Raw genomic sequence first — 22,664 nt, forward strand, 5'->3', positions numbered from 1 at the left:
GCTCCGGGGCGCCGACAAAGCAGCCGCACGGGGCAAAGCAGCGGCACTGGCCGGCACAGCCGCGCTGGCCGAAACAGCCGCGCTGGCGACCGTGGAGCACCTCTGCCCGGGAATTTCCTAGTCTGTGGGCAATAAAAACACGGCGTCCACTCACCCTCTGCGCTTTCACTGGGAGCTGCAATCCTGAGCTGTTCCTAAACGGCCATCTTGGATCGGAAATCTGGAATTACTTTTCTAAGACAGAAGTTATCAGTTCTTCAAAGTTGGCAGCACTTTTTTTATATAATTTTTTGGGCCAGGACCTATTTGTAGTTCCATTGCAATGTGTCATATGATAAATAGGAACTCATCTTTCTTTTACAGTGAATTTTTAATAAATATAAACCCAGATATTTGATGTTACAAAGGGAATAAGATACCATTTAGCTATACACTAAAATTTAGACAATAATTATTGCACTACGTATACTTTCGAGTCAGCCTACCTAATGGGTTATACAGAAACATGTACAATATTCAACGCCAGTGTGTTTCATCTTAAGTTCTCTCACAATCTCTGCACTTTTTACCCCTTAGGACATACGGGACGGTTATTAAAGTCTCTCTGCTTCACCAGTCTTTCCTTCCTGCTGCTGCACATCATCTTCCACATCACGTTGGCGAGTCTTGAAGCTCAACATCGTATTGCACCTGGCTACAACTGTGAGTATTATGGTGATTTCTTTCTTTATGTTATATACGTGTGTAATAAAGCTGTGTGTTATCACACACATAGAAACCTATGCAATAATTAAATTATAAAATTCATGGAAATTTTTGGTCTTTGGCAATGCAGTGTAAATATATAAAAAGAAGCTTTGCCATAGAAAATTGGGTGATGAGATTAAGTTTATTAATGACTCTTCAACATGTGTTGGAGATCATCCCCTATCTGCATGCAAATCATTATCATTGAGCTTAACCTAAGATTCAGTAGTTACAGACAGCCCGTCGAGCTTTCAGTATAGTCAGTTAAAAAAATATATACAATTTCTAACGTCATGAATAAAAGTATAAAAGTTGAATAATATTATATAAAATTATATGGCAATGACGTTAATCCTATTATAAAGTACAATGTAAGATTTCTCATGTTTTTATGGGAAAAATGTAATGACACATGTAGTTTCTCTTTCATATTGGAAGTTTTTTTTATTGATATTTAAAGGGAAGCAGTATTTCTTAGACATCTTATATTTTGAAGTTATGATCTGAAAGAGTCAATATACATATTTTATCTAGATAGTATTATCTTTTGAAAATGTTCCTGTCATTGAATAAATCATGCTTCAGTTTTTGTAGGATGTGTGATTGTTACTTGAAAAAATAGAAGCATTTCAAGTAGGTAAAAGCAATTATATGTTTTCTGTTAAGCTACGGAAACCCTGAGATATTTGAAATAGACTGTAATAACAGTTGTAACTTGTCAGTTTTTCTTTGAAGAACCCATTTGTGGGATTGAAATTTCCTGACCTTTCACAAGCACAGGTAATATGAAGCAAATCCACTCTTCCCTGTAAAGTAAAAAGGAAATAAAAATTCTTCATGGATCAAAGAGTATTTGTTTAAATACAGTGAGGAATCCTTCAGTAAAATTTATATTCATAAACTAGCCATTATCCCTCACTGTATAGATGTTAGAGAGCTAAAGTTAGTATTCATTTCATTTTATCGATTTCAGTGTAATTTTGATAACAATGCCTATCAAGATGATTTTTTTAAGATCTATTTTTAAGGTATTTTTAATTGAAATATAATTCACATATTATAAAACTCATCCATTTGGAATATATAATTCAGCAGTTTTTAGCATATTTAAAAGGTTGTGCAGCTATCACTACTAATTCCAAAACACTGCCATCATCCAAAGGAAACTCCATACCCTTGAATAGTTATTTCCCATTCCCTTTCCAGCCATCTCTAGGCAACCACTAATCTGCTTTCTATCTTTATTAGATTTGCCTATTCTGGACATTTTATCTATATGCAATCACACAATCCGTGACTTTTGTATATGACTTCCTTAATTCAGCATAAAGTTTTCAAGATTTGTCAATGTTGTAGCATGTATCAATACTTTAATCCTTTTCCTGGCAGTATAACATTCAGTTGTTAAAATGTGGTTTTCATGTTTGTTAAAAACCACGTTATCCCATTATTAAAGCCTTCATGAAACACAGTGTTTAAATAAGGGTATTTTGGTTATGTTACCTTGATAAAAAGCATTTACTATTTTTGGCCAGGTTCAAATCTTTCTGGACTTAGTAGAAATGTTAGCAGCAACAATGCTGATAGTAGTATTGTCTTATAAGATACAGTGCGTATTAACCAAAAATCCTTTGGCTGTTTCTTAACAAGCCACTCTCAGGACCATAAGGAAGAATCTTATAACTAAAGGTGTTGTCTAGATAAAAGGCTTTTTCAAAAATGATGAGTTCTTCATCATTAGAAATATTTTTAAATTTTGAGCATATATATATATATATATATATATATATAACTTATTCATGTATGCAAAAAATTTTAGGTTGCTAAGTAATATAGGAAGGTGGGTGGAGGGTAGAAGTGAAATTTATGATCTCTTTTGACTCACAGAGTCTAAGTGTTTCTATTTTGGATTGATGATTTTCCATAATTCTACAAAGATCAAAATAAAAATGCGATATGAAATGCTAAAACAACATTATTTTCTCTGCATTTATAACTGCAGTTACTCTGTTTATGTTCTCCATAGGGTATAGACAGAAAAGCAAGCTTACACACACACACACACACACACACACACACACACACACACACACACACTTGTTCTTGCTTTGGCTCTTTCTCCAGCAAAAATTCAAAATACTTGGACACTTCAGGTGGGACCTCTATTAATATCATGCAGAAGTCTGTATTTTCCAGTGGTGAAGGGAGGTGGCCATCTCAGCTGTAGTCACAGCTGGCCCCTTGACCTACCTCTTCCCAAGCCTTCCTTGCCCAACCAGTATTAAGGAGCTAGGTCTGCCCCTCCTAACCTCACTCCTAAATATATGGGCTTTTTGATATTATGATATTTCCATGTCTCTGTCAAAGATATTTTTTATTCATGCACAAATGCCCTCTACACTCATCCTATACTGTAATATATTTGAACATGTCAGTGTCTAACATAACATCTTCCCTTTCCTTTTTCTTTTGCTGTACCCAGATGAAAGCTCTATGCTGTTACGAGTCAATTTAATAGAAGTCATAATAGTAAACTTTATTTCCGCAAAGTTAAATTCCAATTTGAAGTTTATTTCTACAAAAAGTTATAGTTCCAATTTAAAGTTCCAGTATTTTTGATGAAGTAACCAGTAGAGAAGACATATGTGAAAGACTGAGGGGGGAAAAATTGAGTTTTTTACTTCCAGCCATACTAATCTTGAAGGTGGGTTTATAGAAATCACAAATTTCTCCTGAAAACCTAGTGATGCCTGTAATCGCATTGGCTCATCAGGTATTGCAGATTATTTTTGGTTTAGCTTTATGTGTAGCATTTAAAATTAATACATTCTTGAAAAGGGATAAAAGGGAAGAACAAACAAACTTCAGAGCTTTGCAAACTAATTTAGTCCAAGATTGACACAGACCAGGTTTTCAGCCCAGAGCACTTTTTAATGATCAAGTTATATAAACTGAAAATACTGTTAGGGTGGGTAATGGAAACACTGACTTTTTAATTTAGAGTTGACTTCACTTCACTAATGTTATTGTTTCTCAAGTATTTGGAATTATTATTATGCCATCGGAGTTGTAAACACAAGCTCAATTATTTCAATATACCAAATTTGAAGTTTATCCTTTTTTGGCATCTGCATAGATAACATAGCAAAAATTCAAATAAAAAGACAAAAGCTGTCTTGGCCATCAGCGTTGAACATTTTGAACGTTTTCTCTATCTTCAAGACATTGGTAAATTAAAATTAAAACCCAGGTAAGTCAGGTTATCGAATCATATTCAAGTAGAATTCAAATTCAAAATCACCATGTGCTCCTTTATGTGTGCTGAATTTTGAATTTTGTTTTCCTAACTGCTTATTTTCCCCATTTAAAACGCATACCCTCACCCTCATTATCACAAAAGGTTCCAGCATCTCTTAGGAATCTGACATAAGTTTTGGTGGGACAACAGTAGCATTTATAAATATTGAGTCATTGAAAGTTTTTGTTACCCCAGAGTCCTGTGAATATTAACTGGCAGTAATAAAGATTTTTTCAAACCACCGTATTTAGATTTTGACTAGTTGGCAGGTTTGATAAAGGTGCCATTGTGCAGTACTGTAACTTAACACCACTCCCTTCTACCTTTTTTTTTTTTTTTTCATTTCCAAAACAGTGCTCTTATAGGTAAGTGAGGAGTCCATGGGGCAGGGGAGACCTCTGTAAATATTGCTCAAACATATGTTGTGCCGCTTACTAAAACATTTTCATTCCACCAAAACTATGCTACTTAAATAAATGTAAACCCGGTTTCAATTATGTCATTACAGATTACATAGAAGTAGTTTGTTTGACTCCGTGTTAGATTTGTGGCAATGTTAGTGAAATTTGAAGGCCGGTCTGGATTCTTGTGCTGTGCTTAAAGCATGCTATTGATTGAAAGAAACTTTTGAGTTAGCAACTATACAGGAAAAATTTGTGATGTTAATATCTCCTGTTTATAGAGCATTTATGAGCCATAAGACCCCATGGATTATTCTATTACTTTTTCAATTTATGACTCCTTCCTTTCTTGTTCCAGGCAGGCTTTGCTATTCTTTAAGTAAGACACTCCCTGTATCCATGCACTGCCCTATTCATTCTCTAAACAAGTCCTTAGGGTGGACAAGGCTATGCAGCTGGACCACTGCGGTCTGTGTGCAGGCCCCAGCCTGAGGAGGAACTGAGCAGGAGAGTCCTTTGTTAGGCTCCATCCAGTGGGAGACAGTGGAATCCTTTTATTTATGTCAAGAGGCTGGTCTCCTGGCCAAGCCTTGCCCACGGAGGGCTACGCCTTTGTGTAGTCTCTTCTCTCCAAGACGGTGCCCTTTTTCTGTATAAACGCAGTGCCCAACTTGCAGGTAGTGCTGAGGTAGGGATTACAATGAAGAAACAGGCACTAGAGGCCAAATGAATTGCAGGAAGCCATTGCGTGTCTCAGCTGGAGTCTCAGCACAGATCTGTCTGGCCTTCCATCCTCCCCCCATCTTTACGGAGCTGTTTATTCATCGTGTGTGTAAGATTGTTTCCTCCACTGTGGTTCTTAGGACTTTAGATAAGTCTATTTTCAAAGGACTAAAATTAGCTATTCTCTTATTCGTCCAGCTGAATATTTTCTTTGCATCCTTCAATGGCAGCATTCCTGGTTGGATTCAGCTTCCCCCAAAGCTTACACCCTCAGATGCATTGCTCTTTCGCCCTGCAGGAGGAGGGTCATCCAGAGTTTCATCCTTTCTCATTCTACAAGCGCATGAAACTTGCTCCAGAAGCCCACCAACCAAGAAGTTAGGACAGGCCTCCATAGTTTTTTTCCTGACATGCTTCTGTCCTTGAAATGCACAAGGCTCCCAATGCCAAGGATCAAGGTACATCGGCCTGTGATAAGAAGACGGAGGGACAGACCCAGCCTGGCAGTTTATCCTCCCATCCCGATGACTGTGGGGAGGACCACAGACTAAGCCACTGTTGTATACACACTGCTTGCCGGTGTGAGTGCTAACTCATCCCTTTGCACACAAAGCTGTAAACTTCACCCCACACTTCATTAGTTGTGCTAATTGGAGATGGAGCCTAGATTTGCAGTCACTGCTGGATCCAACCTCATACAAATAACTCCATCCTCATACAATCAAAATTCTTGACATTAATTTTTCATATTTGAGACAGTACTGTGGAGAAAAGAGCTAATAAGTGTGAAATGGGGGACAAAATTTATAAAAGCAAACTCATACCCTGCATGTTCTGAGTTCTCTTTTGAAACCACTCTCTGCTGCCTGCTTTCTTCGGAAGGCTGATCAGCGAGGCGAGGTGTTATCAGTGGAGCCTGGGTTCCTTACCTCACCCCGTTCCCTGATCTTTCTATTTCCTAACTCATTCAGGCACCACACATGGCCTCTTCTCTCCTTGGGCCAGCTTCCTGAAAGCAGATGTTGCCTCTTCATACAACAATTTAAAAAAACTGGTCCAAGCTGTAACTTTACTTCTGACTCATGGAGGTGCATGCCAACCTAGATGGAGCCTACTGCTCTGCTCAGTGGGCAAATACACATTTATGATGAATAGACTCTGGATGGAAGCACTGCTGAAAAAGAAATTTGATAGCCCAATATCTGATGGATATTGGAATGCTCTTGGAATAATGAATACACATTGTTTTTACTGCCAAAAGCTAGGCACAGGCATGAAGGTGAGCTGAGGGGTGGTACCACATGACACCCATCCGTGTGGACAACCCTTAAGCCAATGCCATGTTGATATTTTGATTCACCTTTAGTAATGGTAAGAGAGGGATGCTCACTTTATGCAGCAATTTTCAAATAGAATATCTCATTTTAACATGACAAATCTTTTTCATGACAATTTTTACACTATTTAATATATAACTAAGTTTACGATCTTCCTTATCTCTGTGCCTCAGTTTCCTCAACTATCAAATGAAGATAATAGTCATCATCTCATAGGCTGTTGTGAGGGTTGAGTTACCATAGGCCATGCCTTTGGGACTGTGCTTGACCCATAGTAAGTGCTCAGGCAGTACAAACTGTTGTTCTTCTTGTTGCTGTTATTAGAGAAGTCCTATTGCTTGCCCAAGGTCATAACCTGCTGCAAGGTAGTAGAGACAACTCCAAATCAAATCCTGTCTCTAAATTATGCACAGTCACATGGATGAAATTTGAAATTATAAAACCTGCATGGTACCGAATCATTCTCTGTGATAGTCTTTTTCAGTTTCTTGCCAATGCCATTATATTTGGGTTAGTACCTACTCTATATAATTAGAATCCAAAATTTAAGGGCTAAATGGCACTGGGTGGAAGGCAGCATCCATGATGTGTGTCTTTAGTGACCCTGTGTTTTCCTTCCAGAATTTTCCACTCTTCTCAGCAACCTCCCCACTGCAATCTCTCACTACAGCTGCCCCGCAGCTGCAGCCTTGGGCCTGGCCTGGTCTTCTGAATGTTTTACAGCCTTCTCCTCATTCCCTCATCTACCTGAAAGCTTGTCATCTGCCCCATGCCCTCCAGCTCAGAGGAATAGATAATAAATATATTATTCACTATTTATTACCTTTCTACAGCATAGAATTTTAGAAGAAAGAGGAAAATGATGGAAGAGTTAGGAGGAGAGTGAATTGACAGTTTTGCATAAAGTAGCACTCTGCCATTATTATCTCATTTAATTCTTAGGATATCTCTTAAAAGTATTGGCTTTCACTATAGGATTACTGGTGGGGAAAGTGAGGCCCAAAGACAGAAAGTGTCTCACCTTAGGCTGCTCATTAGTGAGCAACAGAGCCGGAATTAAATTCAGGTCTCCTGGACTCCACAGTCTATACTCTTTCCAGTACACCCTGCACCCTCATACGTGTGCTGGGGAATATTTTATGCAGGGTTGGAGTTTGGTTAATTAGATTTTGAGGCATAGATATGATTAGGATACATAAATTTTGAAGGCTGTGCTGGGTGAGAGGACAGTTAATCTAATATACTAACCCTGGTAAAAGTATGAATGGCCGGAAGTGACTGCACATGCTTCACAGGATAATTGATATTGGCCTTTAGGAATATCTTCACCCCTACGAGTGAGTCATGGGGAAAGTGCAGGACTGCATGACCGAGGAGCTGGATGTGCATCCATTGTCGGGGATATGTTTTCCTAGCCTCCTTCAGTCCACTGTCCCTGCCACCTCCTCCAAGCGGGTCCTGCCATGGCCTTGTGTCAACTTGTTAATAACTGAGGTCTCCTGGTCTAAAATGCTTTTAATCTGTATTTTTAAAGCTTGAGGAAATTGGAGATGTTTTTCCTAAAGATGTAAATAAATCAATAAATCAACAAGAATGTACTGGATGGCTCTTGATGTTCAGATATTTACTTCCCTGAAGTGTGTGGCCATAAGATTCTAGATCCTGAGGCTGTTGCCAAAACTATACATAGATGGTCTAATCCATTCTCTACACAGCAGTCTTTCAAAATTTTGAAGATGGCTTTAATGCCACAGCAGTATTTTTTCAGGTGCCTCTTGCACCCTTCATCCTCTGCTATTTGCCAAGCTTGGTCAGTATCTTATGGCTGAGATCGGTGAGAAAGCCTCAGCGTCTGGTCATGGGGAGTTGCCAGGGCCTGATGAATGCCAAACATTGAGGGGCAGTGACTTTCCTTGTTCTGGTAACTGTCCTTCCCATCAGTGGAAATTGTCATATTGTGGATTAATGTAGAGCTTCTGACCTGAAACATCAGATGTGTTTCTTGTGAAATCCTATTTATATTTCTCTAAAAGCAGATTGCTCCCATCTTTGATTTGGGATTTTGATTCTGCCTGTAAACAGAGCCTCCTTCCTTACCTTTTATCACCTTCATCTCAACCCCCAATAGGGCAAAATTTCTAGAGTTCCTGCCATGGATCAAGCATTCCAATAAGCCTTCCTTTTCTTCCTCTTTCTCCTGCCTCACTGCATCTCACACCCAGCTCTGTGTGTGTTTGCATGAGTGCGTGAAACATCTTTTTAGTTCTTAGTTTTGCTCCAAATCAGTAATGATAACAGCTTCCATGTATAATTGCCTACTATGTTCCAGGCATATTTTATTTACAATGTCTTGATTCTGCATTATAGTCCTGCTAAGTCTTTGATATTTTACTAATTTGCAGATAAATAGACTTAGGAACAACAGAAAAGTTATGGGAAAAAAAAGGAAGAAATGTAGTGATAGCATGCAAGGTGGCCCAGGGAGGGTGCCGGGGCCCCGTGCAGCTGCGTGCATGCAGGGCAATGGGCTCTTCCAGATGGGTAGAAGGACTGCAGGAAAGCTGTATTTCTCTACTTCTGCCTACCCCATGGTTGTCATTTCCTCCCTCACATTGCCAATTCCAATAAGCTTTCTATTGCCTTGCCACATCTTTGCCCATGTTAGTCCCCCGGGAGAATGTCCTTACACATACTGCCAGTCCTCTGCCAGCCCCATTCTCCAATACTGGCTGCTTCCTCCAGATAACCCGAGTTAATGCCCCCAGGTAGATGAGGTCAGATGTCTTTGAGCTCCCCAAATACCTGACATCGCAGTCATTAAACGTGTCTTATTGAGTGATAATCACTGACTTTATATGTTCTTCCATTAAAATATGATCAGATTAAAGGTAGAACATCTGATATTTCATTTACTTTTGTAACCTCAGCCCTGACCACAGTGGCTGATGCATAGCATACTGTCTAACAATCGAAGAATGAATAAGTGAATTAATAGCAGCCAGAAAAAGGAAAATAAAAGTGCAGCAAAGGCAAATTTGATGACTCTCTTGCTTTGTTTTGTGACCAATTCTCAGTGGTGTCCTCACCTGCTGGACCTGTGAGTGAGTCATGGAGGAGAGCATCTAAGCTCATCCATGCCCTCTCCTGGCCAGGAGCTCCGTCCCCTCACTTCTCTCCCACAGGTGCATACCCCAAATCCTGCTCAGATAGTTGTTCCCATTTCTCATCTTTTTAGTTCATGAGGAAGTATTAGAATTACACGTTTTATTTCTCTTTAGAAATTACTTATCAAATAAAGTTACTTGGTATTTATTTCCTTTGCGAAAGAAAATTTGGATTTCCATTTAAATTTGGGAAAATTAGGGCAGAAAGCCATAGATGAGAAAGTTAGTTAGAAGTAGCAAGAAAGGAAAGAGAAGAAAAGGAGGCATAGGGGCTGGGTGTACTTTAATAAGGTTTTCTTCAATGAGAAGCGAGGGGAGAAGAGCCCCCAAATGAGTAGCAGTGGAGTCATGATCCTTGTGCCCATCTGTTTCCCACCACGCTGACCAGTCCTTGTTGTAAGATATATCACAGACCAGGAAGTTTAAAATGATTTGGAATTGATTTAGTTTGCTTAAATAACAATTTCTCTAACCTCAGCTTCATGATGCAGCATTTCTAGTGTAAATAATTTATAATAAAAGCACTAAGGCAAGTCTGTGTGGTATGGAAGTAAACTCAACCTCAAAATTATAGACGAACAACATAAAGCTATAACTGTATGTTTCAGAATTTATGGCATGTGGAAGGGCATTTCAAGGGCCTATGGAAGCAGCAGAATTGGGCTAAGCATAATCATGACATTCTAGAAAATATTAATTTTGTGACACAAGCTTAGTTGTTTTTCAGACTTACAACATTGATATATATTTTATGGCTTAGGTATGTGGATTTGTAAACAAAAAACATTTCTTTCCTGTAATCAAGAGTTTGGATTTAAACACTTCTTCTGGATTTTGAGTATTGAGAATACATTTTAGGCATCTAGAAGCTTGGGAAAGCAGTTGCTAATATCATTTATGCCTTACATCCATTTGAGAGACATTTAAATATATCATTGTGATTCATGTTGCAGAATATGAGCACATATAAAACATTAACATATAATATTAAATATTAATATAAAGTGTGATGATACATTATAAACAAATATTTTGCATATTTATTTACCATTTAGTTTTTGAAAAAAGTGTTTTTTTGTTAAATGTGTATCACATTATTAATTATTATTTTAAATATTTTTTCTTTACCTTGCATTTGCATTTAGTATATAATCTTTTTTTAAAATGTACATAACTCTTGAAGAACCCCAAACTATTGTTAAGAAGCAATACTGTATAGTAAGATTTGATGGCAGAAATCCAGCACTTCCCATCAATATACCACCATCATTCTTCACAGAACTAGAAAAAAGATTCCTAAAATTCTTAGGGAGCCAAAAAAGAGTCCATATAGCCAAATCAAGACTAACCAAAAGGAACAAATCTGTAGGCATCACATTACCTGACTTCGAACTATACTATAATACCATAGTCCCCAAAACAGCATGGTACTTGAATAAAAAATAGGCACATAGACCAATGAAATAGAATAGAGAACCAAGAAATAAAGCCAAATACTTAACAGCCAACTGATCTTTGACAAAATAAACAAGAACATAAAGCCGGGAAAGGACACCCTAACTGACAAATGGTGCTGGGATAATTGGCAAGCCACAGGTAGAAGAATGAAACTGAATTCCAATCTCTTGCCTTATACAAAAATCAACTCAAGATGGATCAAAGATTTAAATCTAAAACCTGAATTCTAGAAGATAACATTGGAAAAATCCTCCTAGCCATTGGCAAAGACTTCATGACCAAGAACCCAAAATCATATGCAACAAAAACAAAGATAAATATATGGGACTTAATTAAACTAAAAAGTTTCTGTACAGCAAAAAAAATAATCAGCAGAGAAAACAGACAACCCACAGAGTGGGAGAAAATCTTCATGATCTGTACATCTGACAGAAGACTAATATCCAGAATCTATAAGGAACTCAAACAAATCAGTCAGAAAACAAGCAATCTCATAAAAAAAAAAGTGGATTAAGGACATGAATAGATAATTATCAAAAGAAGATATACAAATGGCCAACAAACATATGAAAAAATGCTCAACATAGCTAATTATCAGCAAAATGCAAATGAGAAACATAATGTGATACTACCTCACTCCTATAAGAATGGCCATAATGAAAAAAACAGTAAATAAATAGATGTCAGCATGGCTGTTGTAAAAAAAAAAAAAAAAGAACACTTTTACACTATTGGTCAGGAATGTAAACTAACACAACCATTGTGGAAAACAGTATGAAGATTCCTTAAAGAACTGAAAGTAGATCTACCATTGGATCCAGCAATCCAGCAATCCCACTCCTTGGTATCTATGCAGAGGAAAAGAAGTCATTATATGAAAAAAATACTTGCACACACATGTTTATAGCAGCCCAATTCCTAATTGTGAATACACACACACACACACACACACACACACACACACACACACACTGTGGAATACTACTCAGCCATAAAAAAAGAACAAAATAATGGCATTTGCAGCAACCTGGTTGGAACTGCAGACTGTTCTTCTAGGTGAAATCACTCGGGAAGGGGAAACCAAACATTGTATGTTCTTACTCCTAAGTGGGAGTTGAGCTATGAGAACACAAAGGCATAAGAATGATGTAATGGACTTTGGGGACTCAGGGGAAAGGGCAGGAGGTGGGTGAGTGGGTGAGGAATAAAAGACAACACATTGGGTACAATGTACACTGCTGGGGTGATGGGTGAAACAAAGTCTCAGAAATCACCACTAAAGAACTTATTCATGTAACCAAACACCATCTGTTCCCCAAAAACCTCCTGAAATAAAAAAAATTAAAATTAAACTTAAAAAAGCTACCCTAGTGATTTAATTTGCACTCAATATTGAGGGCACCTAATGAAAACTATAACAAGAAATGTGGGATTTTCTTATGGGCAATAGGAATAATTTAATAACTTTCATATAAGAGAGAGAAATGTAAAGCTTTGTGTTATGGAATAATGCACTCTGGCCATCTGCATGGAAAAGGGATTGACAGTGGAGGGAGAAGACTCTCAGCAGGAAACTGTTGTACAGGCTGTGGCAGTAATCCATGCGGAAGGAATGACAGCTTTAGCTAGGGTGGCAATGATGTAGCAGAGAACTGAAGATGGTAGAGAGATTAAGGAAGAGTCAAATGTTTGGAGAATGAATGGCTTAGGAGTGTGCTATTAGGAAGGGGAAAAGACCTAAAATGATGCCCAGATTTCTGGCTTGAGGAGCTGATGAAGGACTACTTCCTGAAACAGGAGCTGATGAATTCCAGCATGAAGGAGGAAGGTTTGGATTGAACTCTAGGTGTCAGTGAGGGACCTGGTTGGATACTTTCATTTTTTCATATATGTTTTTCATTTTATGTACATTATGATTGACATTCTGTATTTTTTAATGCATCCATTTCTTTATCCACTTAGCAAACATTTATGAGAATCTATTCTATACCAGACATCTTTTTAGCTTTAAAATGCTTTGTTAAAAAAGTCAAGTATCCTTCCTGTCATGGACCTTATATTTCCCTACGTCTATATTCCTAGGATTGTCATCAAACCTGGGTGAAAACTAGAACACTTAACTGCTCCGTGTCATTTTTCTACATTTCTACATGGTCTTTATAAATACTTCATTTCTGGCATAATCTTTCCTCATGCTGTTAGATAAAAACGTTTCAAATCTTTCCTTGGGGGGTTTTGATTTTTGTCATTCAATATTGGGAACATTTTCACATACAAATTTATTGTTTATTTCCTTAGGATAAATTTCTAAGAGTGGATTTATAAGGTCAAAAAATGTATTTTCACTCTTTCTAGACTGTAGACTGTACCATACTGTTCATCAACATGCTTGTACTTCTTAGAATGCCACTAGCCAAGACAGATAGACAGATATTTTTTAAAAGAGCACCATAATATTTCAAGACTTTGAATCCTTTGAGCCTGAGAAATCCTTATTGACAGCCTCACTCCAGTGTACTAATGAGCAAGAAACACATTTAAAATGCCCTACATTATTAGTCATTGTGGATGCACAAATCCAAACTGCAATGAAATGCAGTGTTACACTCAATAAGATGGCCATAATCAAAAAAAAGTTTTTTTTAAAGCCTGGCAGTAACATGTGTTGATGAGAATATGGCGAAACTGGAGCTCTCTGCTGGTGGGAATGAAAATTGTACACCCACTGTGGAAAACAGTTTGGTGGTTCTTCAAAAAATTAAACATAGAACTGCCACATAATCTAACAATTTCACTCTTAGGTATACACACAGAAGAATTGAAAACAGGTATTCACATAGATACCTGTTTACTATTCATGTTAGCCAAAAGGTAGAAATACTCCAAATATCCATCAAAAGGTAAATGAAATTATATATTTAGATATGTATGTGTGTGTACATATATATATATGTACACACACATACATATATAAAATGAAATATTATTTAGCTATAAAACTAAAGTATTGGCAAATGCTATAACATGAAAGAAGCTTGAAAACATTATGCTAAGTGAAAGAGCCAGACACAAAGTTCACATATTTTTTAACTCCATTTAGATGAAGTATCCGGAATAGGCAAATCCATAAAGACAGAAAGCAGATTGGTGTTGCCAAGGGCTATGGGTAGGGTGGAATGGGGCATGATTATTTAATGGGTAGTGTTTCTCCGGAGTGATGACAGTGTTCTGGAACTACAGCACCATCATCACGGTGTTCTGGATGGTAGTTGAATAGCATGGTGAACACGTACTGCCATCGATTTGAGCAAACACCACTGAATTGCTCACAATGGTTCATTGTTTGATATGTGAATATTTCACCTTAACAAAGGAGAAAAAATGTATACCATATTCACTGAAGTCTCACTAGCATTTCAGTAAAGCTTTTGCTAATTTAGTAGATTTTAAATAACCCAATGCTTCTTTAAAAATAATTAGTGAAGATAAATATTTTTCCATGTGTTTACTATTTGTGTTTATTTCTGTGGAACATTTGCTCATACTATTCTCTGCAAACTTATTTTACAAGGCTGATTTTTAAGAATTGGCTTTGTTGATTTTTTACTATATTGAGTTTTTAATGATATGATAATCCATTGTCCCTATTTTTTCTTATTGCTTCAATGCTATACACTCAGAATTGATATGTATTCTACTCAATTTTTTGTTCATGCTTATGATACATTAATTAATGTGGAGGTTATTTGGTAGAGAGACTCTGAAAAGTGGGTTTTTCTCCAAAATGGCTGTTTTTTCCATCATCATTGATTAAATAATCCTTCCTTTGATAGCCATAGAGGAGCTTCACTCATTCACAAAGCAGCCTTCTCTGAGGTCTGCTAGGAAGATGGTTTCTTGGGTACCTTGTGTACCCTNAAACAATTGGCCAGAGAAGGGACCTAAAAGCTATATTAATTAGATACTGAGAAAGCAACTGTTATATTCTCTACCAAGGATAGCTACTGCCTGAGCTTCTTCTTCACTTTCTTCACTTTCTACACCCCGTTCTCACATTCCTTTTTATTGTGAAACCTGAGGGTCTATTTGGAAAATATTCTGAGTAAGTCTGAAAAGACAAAATTCAAGTGGAAAATATAGGTCTTAGAGGACTTCAAAATGCAGGCAACAGCCTAAATTAGCATCTACTGAAATGCTCAGTCATCTTCATTTCCGAGTAAGGCATAAACTATGTGTATGTCTCAATACCAAACCATAACATTGACAAAGAGCTTTTGTTAAGGTAATATTATTCCTTATATATTATGTTTTAAGACTCAGTTTAACCTTAATTTATAGGTGTTCTTTGTCTCTCACTCTACCATGAATTAAGTTAGTAGGGAAAGTACAGCCATCTATTTGCGAGAAACAGAAGATAAATGCAGAAAATGAATTGAGTTATTTTTTCTTATTGTTATCCAATGTAACCGGTTAATGTGGAAAACCATTTTTTAAATCTTTTTCCAGATGTTATGCATCTAATCAATGTCTTGACCTTAAATTTGATATGTATTTGGTGAGATTTTTCCATTGTACTTGGGCAGAGATACAGAAATACTGCTTTTAGTCCAGAGAGTCAATGCCACTGTCTTAAGAGCTATCCAATATCTCACTGCAAACTGATTCTTTCTAATGATATGTATATACATATATATATTTTTTGAGACGGAGTCTTGCTGTGTCGGCCCGCTGGAATGCAATGGCGCAATCTCAGCTCACTGTAACCTCTGCCTCCCAGGTTCAAGTGATTCTCCTGCCTCAGCCTCCTAAGTAACTGGGACTACAGGCTCATGCCATTATGCCTGGTTAATTTTTGTATTTTTAGTAGAGACAGGTTTTCACCATGCTGGCCAAGCTGATCTGGATCTCCTGACCTCATGATCCACCCACCTCAGCCTCCCAAAGTGCTGGGATTACAGACATGAGCCACCACACCTGGCTGGATTATTTCTATTTAAGTTTTATAGGAGGAATGATTCTGGGTAGATGTATAGCCCCGGAACCAACTTTAGTATTTTAAAGTTTATAAGATTATAAAAGTGTATACATTTCAAGACAGAATTTAGCTTTCAGGGCTGTTAAAACAAATATCTCTGTGGGAAATGTCATCCCTCACATTGCTAGCATGGGCTTATAGAATGTGATCACTGGAAAGGGCCATAGCAGCCATGACCCTTCCATTTAAAGAGATTAAATGATGGATTTATCTTGGGAATAAAATTACAAATTAAAAAACTGAGATGATACTGCATCTGGCCTACTGAAAGTCTGCTTATGGAGAAAGCAATTTGTACTTGGTAAGAGGAAAAGTCAAAGAAAGAGGGGCAATGTAGCACAGCTCAATGAGGCAAATTCAGCTCAAATGCCTGGTCCAGAACAACATGAAATAAAGTCACCTGAAGTGATGGGACTTGTTGATGGGGAAATATCATACCTGCAGAAACTGGAGGAAACTTGACCATGAATCCCACACCTAGGAGCAAGGAGAGAGCCCTGTGTGCAGCTCCTGGGGTCCCAGGCTTTACAGTTGTCCCCTCACAGGAGTGTTAAGGCACAATTGAGAACATGTGGGAGGAAAATGCCAGTTGTCAGTATGAGGCTGTGGGGAGCTGAGGGAGGGCAGTGAGTGCCCAGGAAAAGCTGCAGGCAGGTGGAGGGGAGATTCAGAATGGATGGGAGAAGGGCTATGACTGCGAGTCTAACCTGCGGCCAACGTAGCCTGAAATCGCCATCCTTTTGCATTATTTTTAAGGCTTTCATTGAACAGAGCATCTGGAAATAATTCTAATTCATGGTAGTTTTGAGGATCACTATAATCTCATGATATAAAGAATGTGTTGTCATGCTAATATAGTTGACTGCAGTCTTTGGTCCCAGGTGCTTGGACAGAAAGCTCTGAACATTTCGAGAATCAGGGTTGCATTTCTAAATAGCTTTACAGAGAGTCCATGGAGTGCAGCAGTTCACCTGAATTTCTACACACCCTCCAGGAAAAGCCAACACTCTTGCACGCTGATGTTTCTTGTGAGATGTTTTCATTAATGGATCTCTAGGGAAAGTCCTTGTGTCTATTTCTTTTTTATTTGTTTAAATTCGTTTCATCTTAAACGTAAGAGCTATCTAGCTATGTTAACTTTTAGCTATATTAACTTAAAACTTACAGTTGGATAAGTGTGGCCTTAAATCACTTGTGAAAAAAAATCCTTTCTTACTCAATTCAAATTTTCCTTGTGGAGTTGGAGTCCCAGCACTATAAATACAGAGTGCAAAACTGTCTTTATTCATTGCCAGCTTAAGAGCATACCTGGAAGTGGCACTGCAAATGAGAATCTCCTGAGCACCATATTCTAAATTTTTTTCTTTTTTTTAATTTTATGTTTTTAATTTTATTTTTCCATAAGTTATTGGGGTACAGGTGGCATTTGGCTACATGAGTAAGTTCTTTAGTGGTGATTTGTGAGCTTTTGGTGCACCCATCACCCGAGCAGCATACACTGCACCGTATTTGTAGTCTTTTGTTCCTCGCCCCCCTCCCACTCTTCCCCACAAGTCCCCAAACTCCATTGTGTCATTCTTATGCCTTTGCATCCTTGTAGCTTATCTCCCACGCATCAGTAAGAACATACAATGTTTGGTTTTCCTCCTGAGTTGCTTCACTTAGAATAATAGTGTCCAGTCTCACCCAGGTCACTGCAAATGCTGTTAATTCATTCCTTTCTGTGGCTGAGTAGTATTCCATCGTGTGTGTGTGTGTGTGTGTGTGTGTGTGTGTGTGTGTGTGTATGCCACAATTTCTTAATGAATCTTCTCTCAAATGGAACATTTCAGATGTCACAGTCCAGTCTTTTCATTTTAGAAATAAGGAAACAGAGACACAGTAGTTATGTGATTTTTTGTCCCCGAGGTCACTGAGAGAGACGATTGCAAAGATTGCGGCAGGACATTTAACCAATGCTCATTTTAAAATATTTTTGAGAAAACCTAGACTGTGACTTTTAAATTAGGATTGGAGGACTTTTTTTTAGTCTGAGTAATCAGCTCAGGAAAAAAACCTCAAACACACAGTTGTTGTATACAAACCAATCAAGTGAAAATAGGTGCCCACCCATTAAGAAAAAAAAAAAAAAAACCACAATGTCTTTGTGGCTACAGCAGTGTAACTACTGTAACTTTATTAGTTCTTAATGTCACCTAAGGTGTGACGATATGCTGTGTCTATAAATGACTTTTGGCGGGGATTGGCTATTTCACCCTTCCTGTTTTTAATACTTTTTAGAGTTTAAATGAAACTGATTGAGAGTATAAAAACAATATGTTTTAGACTAGAGAATTTCTACTGTGGTAGAATCTGGCTGTGTTTCTCGAAAAAGATAAAAATTGAACATAGAAGAAGTTTTGCTTCCTGCTATACTAAAGCTAGCCCTTTTAAGCTATACTTAAAATATTTAAAACCAGTTCTGGAATATTTGGTTGAATAAAACCAATGTTAATAATTAAAGTACATACTATGTGGGTTTGGCATTTTTAGGATTTTATAACTTAAATAAAAAGACACAAAGCACTACCATTTCTGTAAAATCAAGCTTATAGCCTTAGGATGTCAAATATCCCAAAGCTGATAAAAGCATCATTTACTTCAATTTGATAATTTGTGAGCTTTTACAAATATAAAAAGATGAATATCTGTACATAAAATACATTTAAGCTTCCTTCATGCTAGAAATATTGCTGTTTTAACAGTTATTCAGGTAAGAGTATTTGGGGACTGGGAACTGTCTCTCTTTCTTACAGGTATTTCCAAGTATCTAGGGTGCAGTAAAGATTTACTGATATAAAAACACTTTGTGATGAGATTGAAGTTTATGTCATTTATTTAATTTTATTATAGATGTGTTAAATAAATATTTTACTTAAAAGAAATGTATATGTTTGTTATATTAGTGCCATAAATTTTGTCTAGATCTGAAAATCTTTTTACCCTTGGACAAGTCACCATTCCTCAGTGGGACCTTGTAATGGGTAGGCAATGGAGCATATGAACCAATTGCATTATCCATAGCAGTCGTTGGCATATACACACAGTACCAAGAAACTGATAAAGTGAGATGCAGGGCTTAAGTAATAAATTTTAAAAATTGTTTCTTTGTGTCTTGTTGAGTGTATTATAAGACATCTCATGTCAACATTACTTATAATGGATTGTCTACATGTGATCTTTTTTGACATATTATTGATGAACTTGGACATGTGACATTTCTCTCAGTTAAAATAATTAAATAATCCAAAATTAAATTATTACTTATGAGCCTGTTTTTAAATAATTGTAAACTTAAAATAAAAAAAGAATGTGAAGTTTTTGATGAAATTTCTGTAAAATCATTTGCCTTTGTTCATGAACTCAGATGCAGGTAAAATATACCTTTTACTGTGAAGACTTTGAGAAAAAAACAAGACAAATACTTTCCATTTAAAACAGCTCTTTGATTTACTAGTTTAAAAATCTGTATCAATATGCTAGTGGCATGTATTTCACTAATAAGCATACATTTCACTCATAAGATTGAATCGTTAATACATGTTTTTGCTGACAACATATATTTAATGTCTTCTCTCTGTGCTACAGTTATAGGTCGACATTGTCAACAGCCATGACATTTATTTTATTCTTGGAATTATTTATAATAAGCTTTGAGTCATGGTAGTAAACATTCTAAATAATGATGTAATTTTTAAATTTATTATGCTTTAGTAACTGTACCAGTAAACTTTATACTCAATAATATACAATTCTCACAGAGTCGGTATGTTTATTTATGTTTAAAGTCATAGTGGCCAAATTTATACCCTAGACTATGTCTATATTTTTACGGTTTTAACAGTTATTTTGAATGATGGGTTGCCTGAAGCACATTAATGCACTTCTGGGAAAAGTAGCTTTTTGTTTCTATTTGGGCAAAACTGACAAGCATTATTATTTAAATTTATTTTTAATTGACAAATAATTATTGTATATATTTATGGGGTGTGATAACATGTAAAAAGATTTACTCTAGCTAATTAATATATCCATTACTTGATGAGCTTATTTTTGTGGTAAAAATGTTAATAATTTATTCTTTTAGCCAATTTAAATAGGTAATACAATAATATTATTACCTGTGGTCGCCATGCAGTGCAATAGATTGCAAACACTTCAGTCTAACTGAAAGTTTGTACCCTTTGAATAGCATGCTTTCAAGTCTCTCTCCTTAACTTCCCCTCCCTTTGCCCTCTCCTCAACTTCCTCCTTTCCCCCAGCTTCTGATGGCAACTTTTCTACTTTCTGTTTCTGTAAGATGGACTTTTTTGGATTTCACATATAAGTGAGATCATTCAGTAGTTGTCTTTCTGTGCCTGGCTTATTTTACCTAGTCTCAAATGGCAAAATTGTTCTCTTTTTAAAGACTGTGTAGTATCCCACTGTGTATATACTTTTATACCACATTTTATTTATTCATCCATCTGTTGATGAACACTTTTTAGGTTTTTGAGGAGCCTCTATACTGTTTTCCATAATGGCTGTACTAATTTACATTCCCACAAACAGTGTTCCCTTTGCTCCACATTCTCTCCAGCATTTGTTACCTTTTAGCTTTTTGATAAAAGCCATTCTAACAAGTATGAAGTGGTATCTCACTGTGGCTTTAATTTGCATTTCCCTGATGATTGAAAATGTTGAGCAGTTTTTCATGTATCTGTTGGACTTTCATATCTTCTGAGGAATGTTTGTTCAGATCCTTTGCCCATTTTTAATCAAGTTATTTGTTTACTTGCTATTGAGTTGTTTGAGTTCCTTATATGTTCTGGATATTAGCTCCTTAGCAGATGTATGATTTGCAAATATTTTCTCTCAATGCATGGGTAGTCTTTTCTCTGTGTTAATTGTTTCTCTTGCTGTGCAGCAGCTTTTCGGTTTGATACAATCTCACTTGTCTATTTTTTGCTTTTGTTGCCTGCACTATTGGAGTTCTATCCAAGAAATCACTACACAGACTAATGTGGAGCTTTTCTCTTATTTTTTTTTTCTCCTAGTAACTTTACAGTTTCAGGTCTTACATTTGTGTCTTTTATTCATTTCAGTTGATTTTTGTATATGGCATAAGAAAAGTATATAATTTCATTCTTCTGCATGTGGAAATCCAACTTTCCAGCATTTTTATTGAAGAGACTGTCCTTTCCCCATTTGTGTTCTTGGCACCTTTGTTGAAAACCAATTGACCATATATATTTGAGTTTATTTCTGGGTTGTATATCCTGTTCCACTGGATGATGTGTCTGTTTTTATACCAGTACCATATTGTTTTCATTACAATTCCTTTATAATATATTTTAAAATCAAGGAATGTGATGCCTCCAGGTTTGTTTTGCTTTACTCAAGATTGCTTTAGCTGTTTGGGGACTTTTGTTGCTCCATACTAATTTTAGAATGATTTTTTTCAATTTTTGTGAAGAATGACATTGGAATTTTGAGAGGGATTCCACTAAATCTGTAGATGGCTTTAAGCACTATGAACATTTTAACAATATTAGTTCTGCCAATCCATGAACATTGGATATTTTTCCATTTATTTGTGTCTTCAATTTCTTTCATTGATGTTTATTTTCCAGTGTATAGATCTTTCCTCTCCTTGGTTAAATTTATTCCTAAATATTTTTAATACAATAAATGTAATTGTTTTCTTAATTTATTTCTTGGAAAGTTTTTTGTTAATACATAGAAACACTACTGATTTTTGTATGTTGACTTTGTAATCAGTAACTAAAGGATATTGTTATTAGGTTGTTGACTTTTTTTGAAAATCATGGATTAAACTGGATCAAGATAAGGCTAATCAGATGAAAACTCATTGCCAGATAGCCATGACAGTCAGAAGCCTTATCTATGAATTCCATAAAATATTAGTAATAGTGGAAACTTGGCAGAGAGAGAATTACTCCCTCCCCAAAGAAAGGATGTCAAAGATTTAGGAAAAGCACAACTCAGGTTTATTCATTCATCATTGAACAAGTATTTATTGATCACCCACTGTGTTTGTAGCTACTGTTCTAATGCTGGGGATATGGTAGCTTAAAATTAACAAAAAAATTTAAATATTTGCTCTCAAGGCATTCTATAATATGGAAGACACATAAAAATAAGCATGGTAATATTCACTAAGAAAACATTAATCCAAAAGGTAGAAATGAAATACTGGAGTCCTCTATACTTGAAATTTTACATAGGTCATGACGAAACAGAAGTGGAAATGTGGAAACTATAGCAGAGATCTTCTTGCATGGTACCCCTGTATTAGCAGACATTCTACTCATACACAGGGCTCCCGTTTTAGGGCACATCTTTCTCATACACAGGGCTCCCGTTTTAGGGCACATCTTTCTCGTACACAGGGCTCCCGTTTTAGGGCACATCTTTCTCGTACACAGGACTCTGGTTTCAGCAGTTATCTTCCTCATAACA

At 36.6% G+C, this 22,664-nt stretch overlaps 1 protein-coding gene across 1 annotated transcript in view; it reads left to right on the top strand.

Annotated features, from left to right (window-relative positions):
• Nucleotides 1–576: 576 nt before the first annotated feature.
• PIEZO2 (piezo type mechanosensitive ion channel component 2) overlaps nucleotides 577–22,664 on the top strand; it is a gene marked incomplete at its 5' end in the record, with an annotated part of 291,899 nt that continues 269,811 nt past the window's right edge. The window contains one exon of the mRNA XM_037733350.1: nucleotides 577–702. Within this exon, the coding sequence (XP_037589278.1) occupies nucleotides 577–702 (126 nt within the window). The remainder of the gene's footprint in view (nucleotides 703–22,664) is intronic.

The sequence above is a fragment of the Cebus imitator genome, unplaced genomic scaffold (assembly GCF_001604975.1).
Source record: "Cebus imitator isolate Cc_AM_T3 unplaced genomic scaffold, Cebus_imitator-1.0 Scaffold518, whole genome shotgun sequence".
Taxonomy (NCBI): domain Eukaryota; kingdom Metazoa; phylum Chordata; class Mammalia; order Primates; family Cebidae; genus Cebus; species Cebus imitator.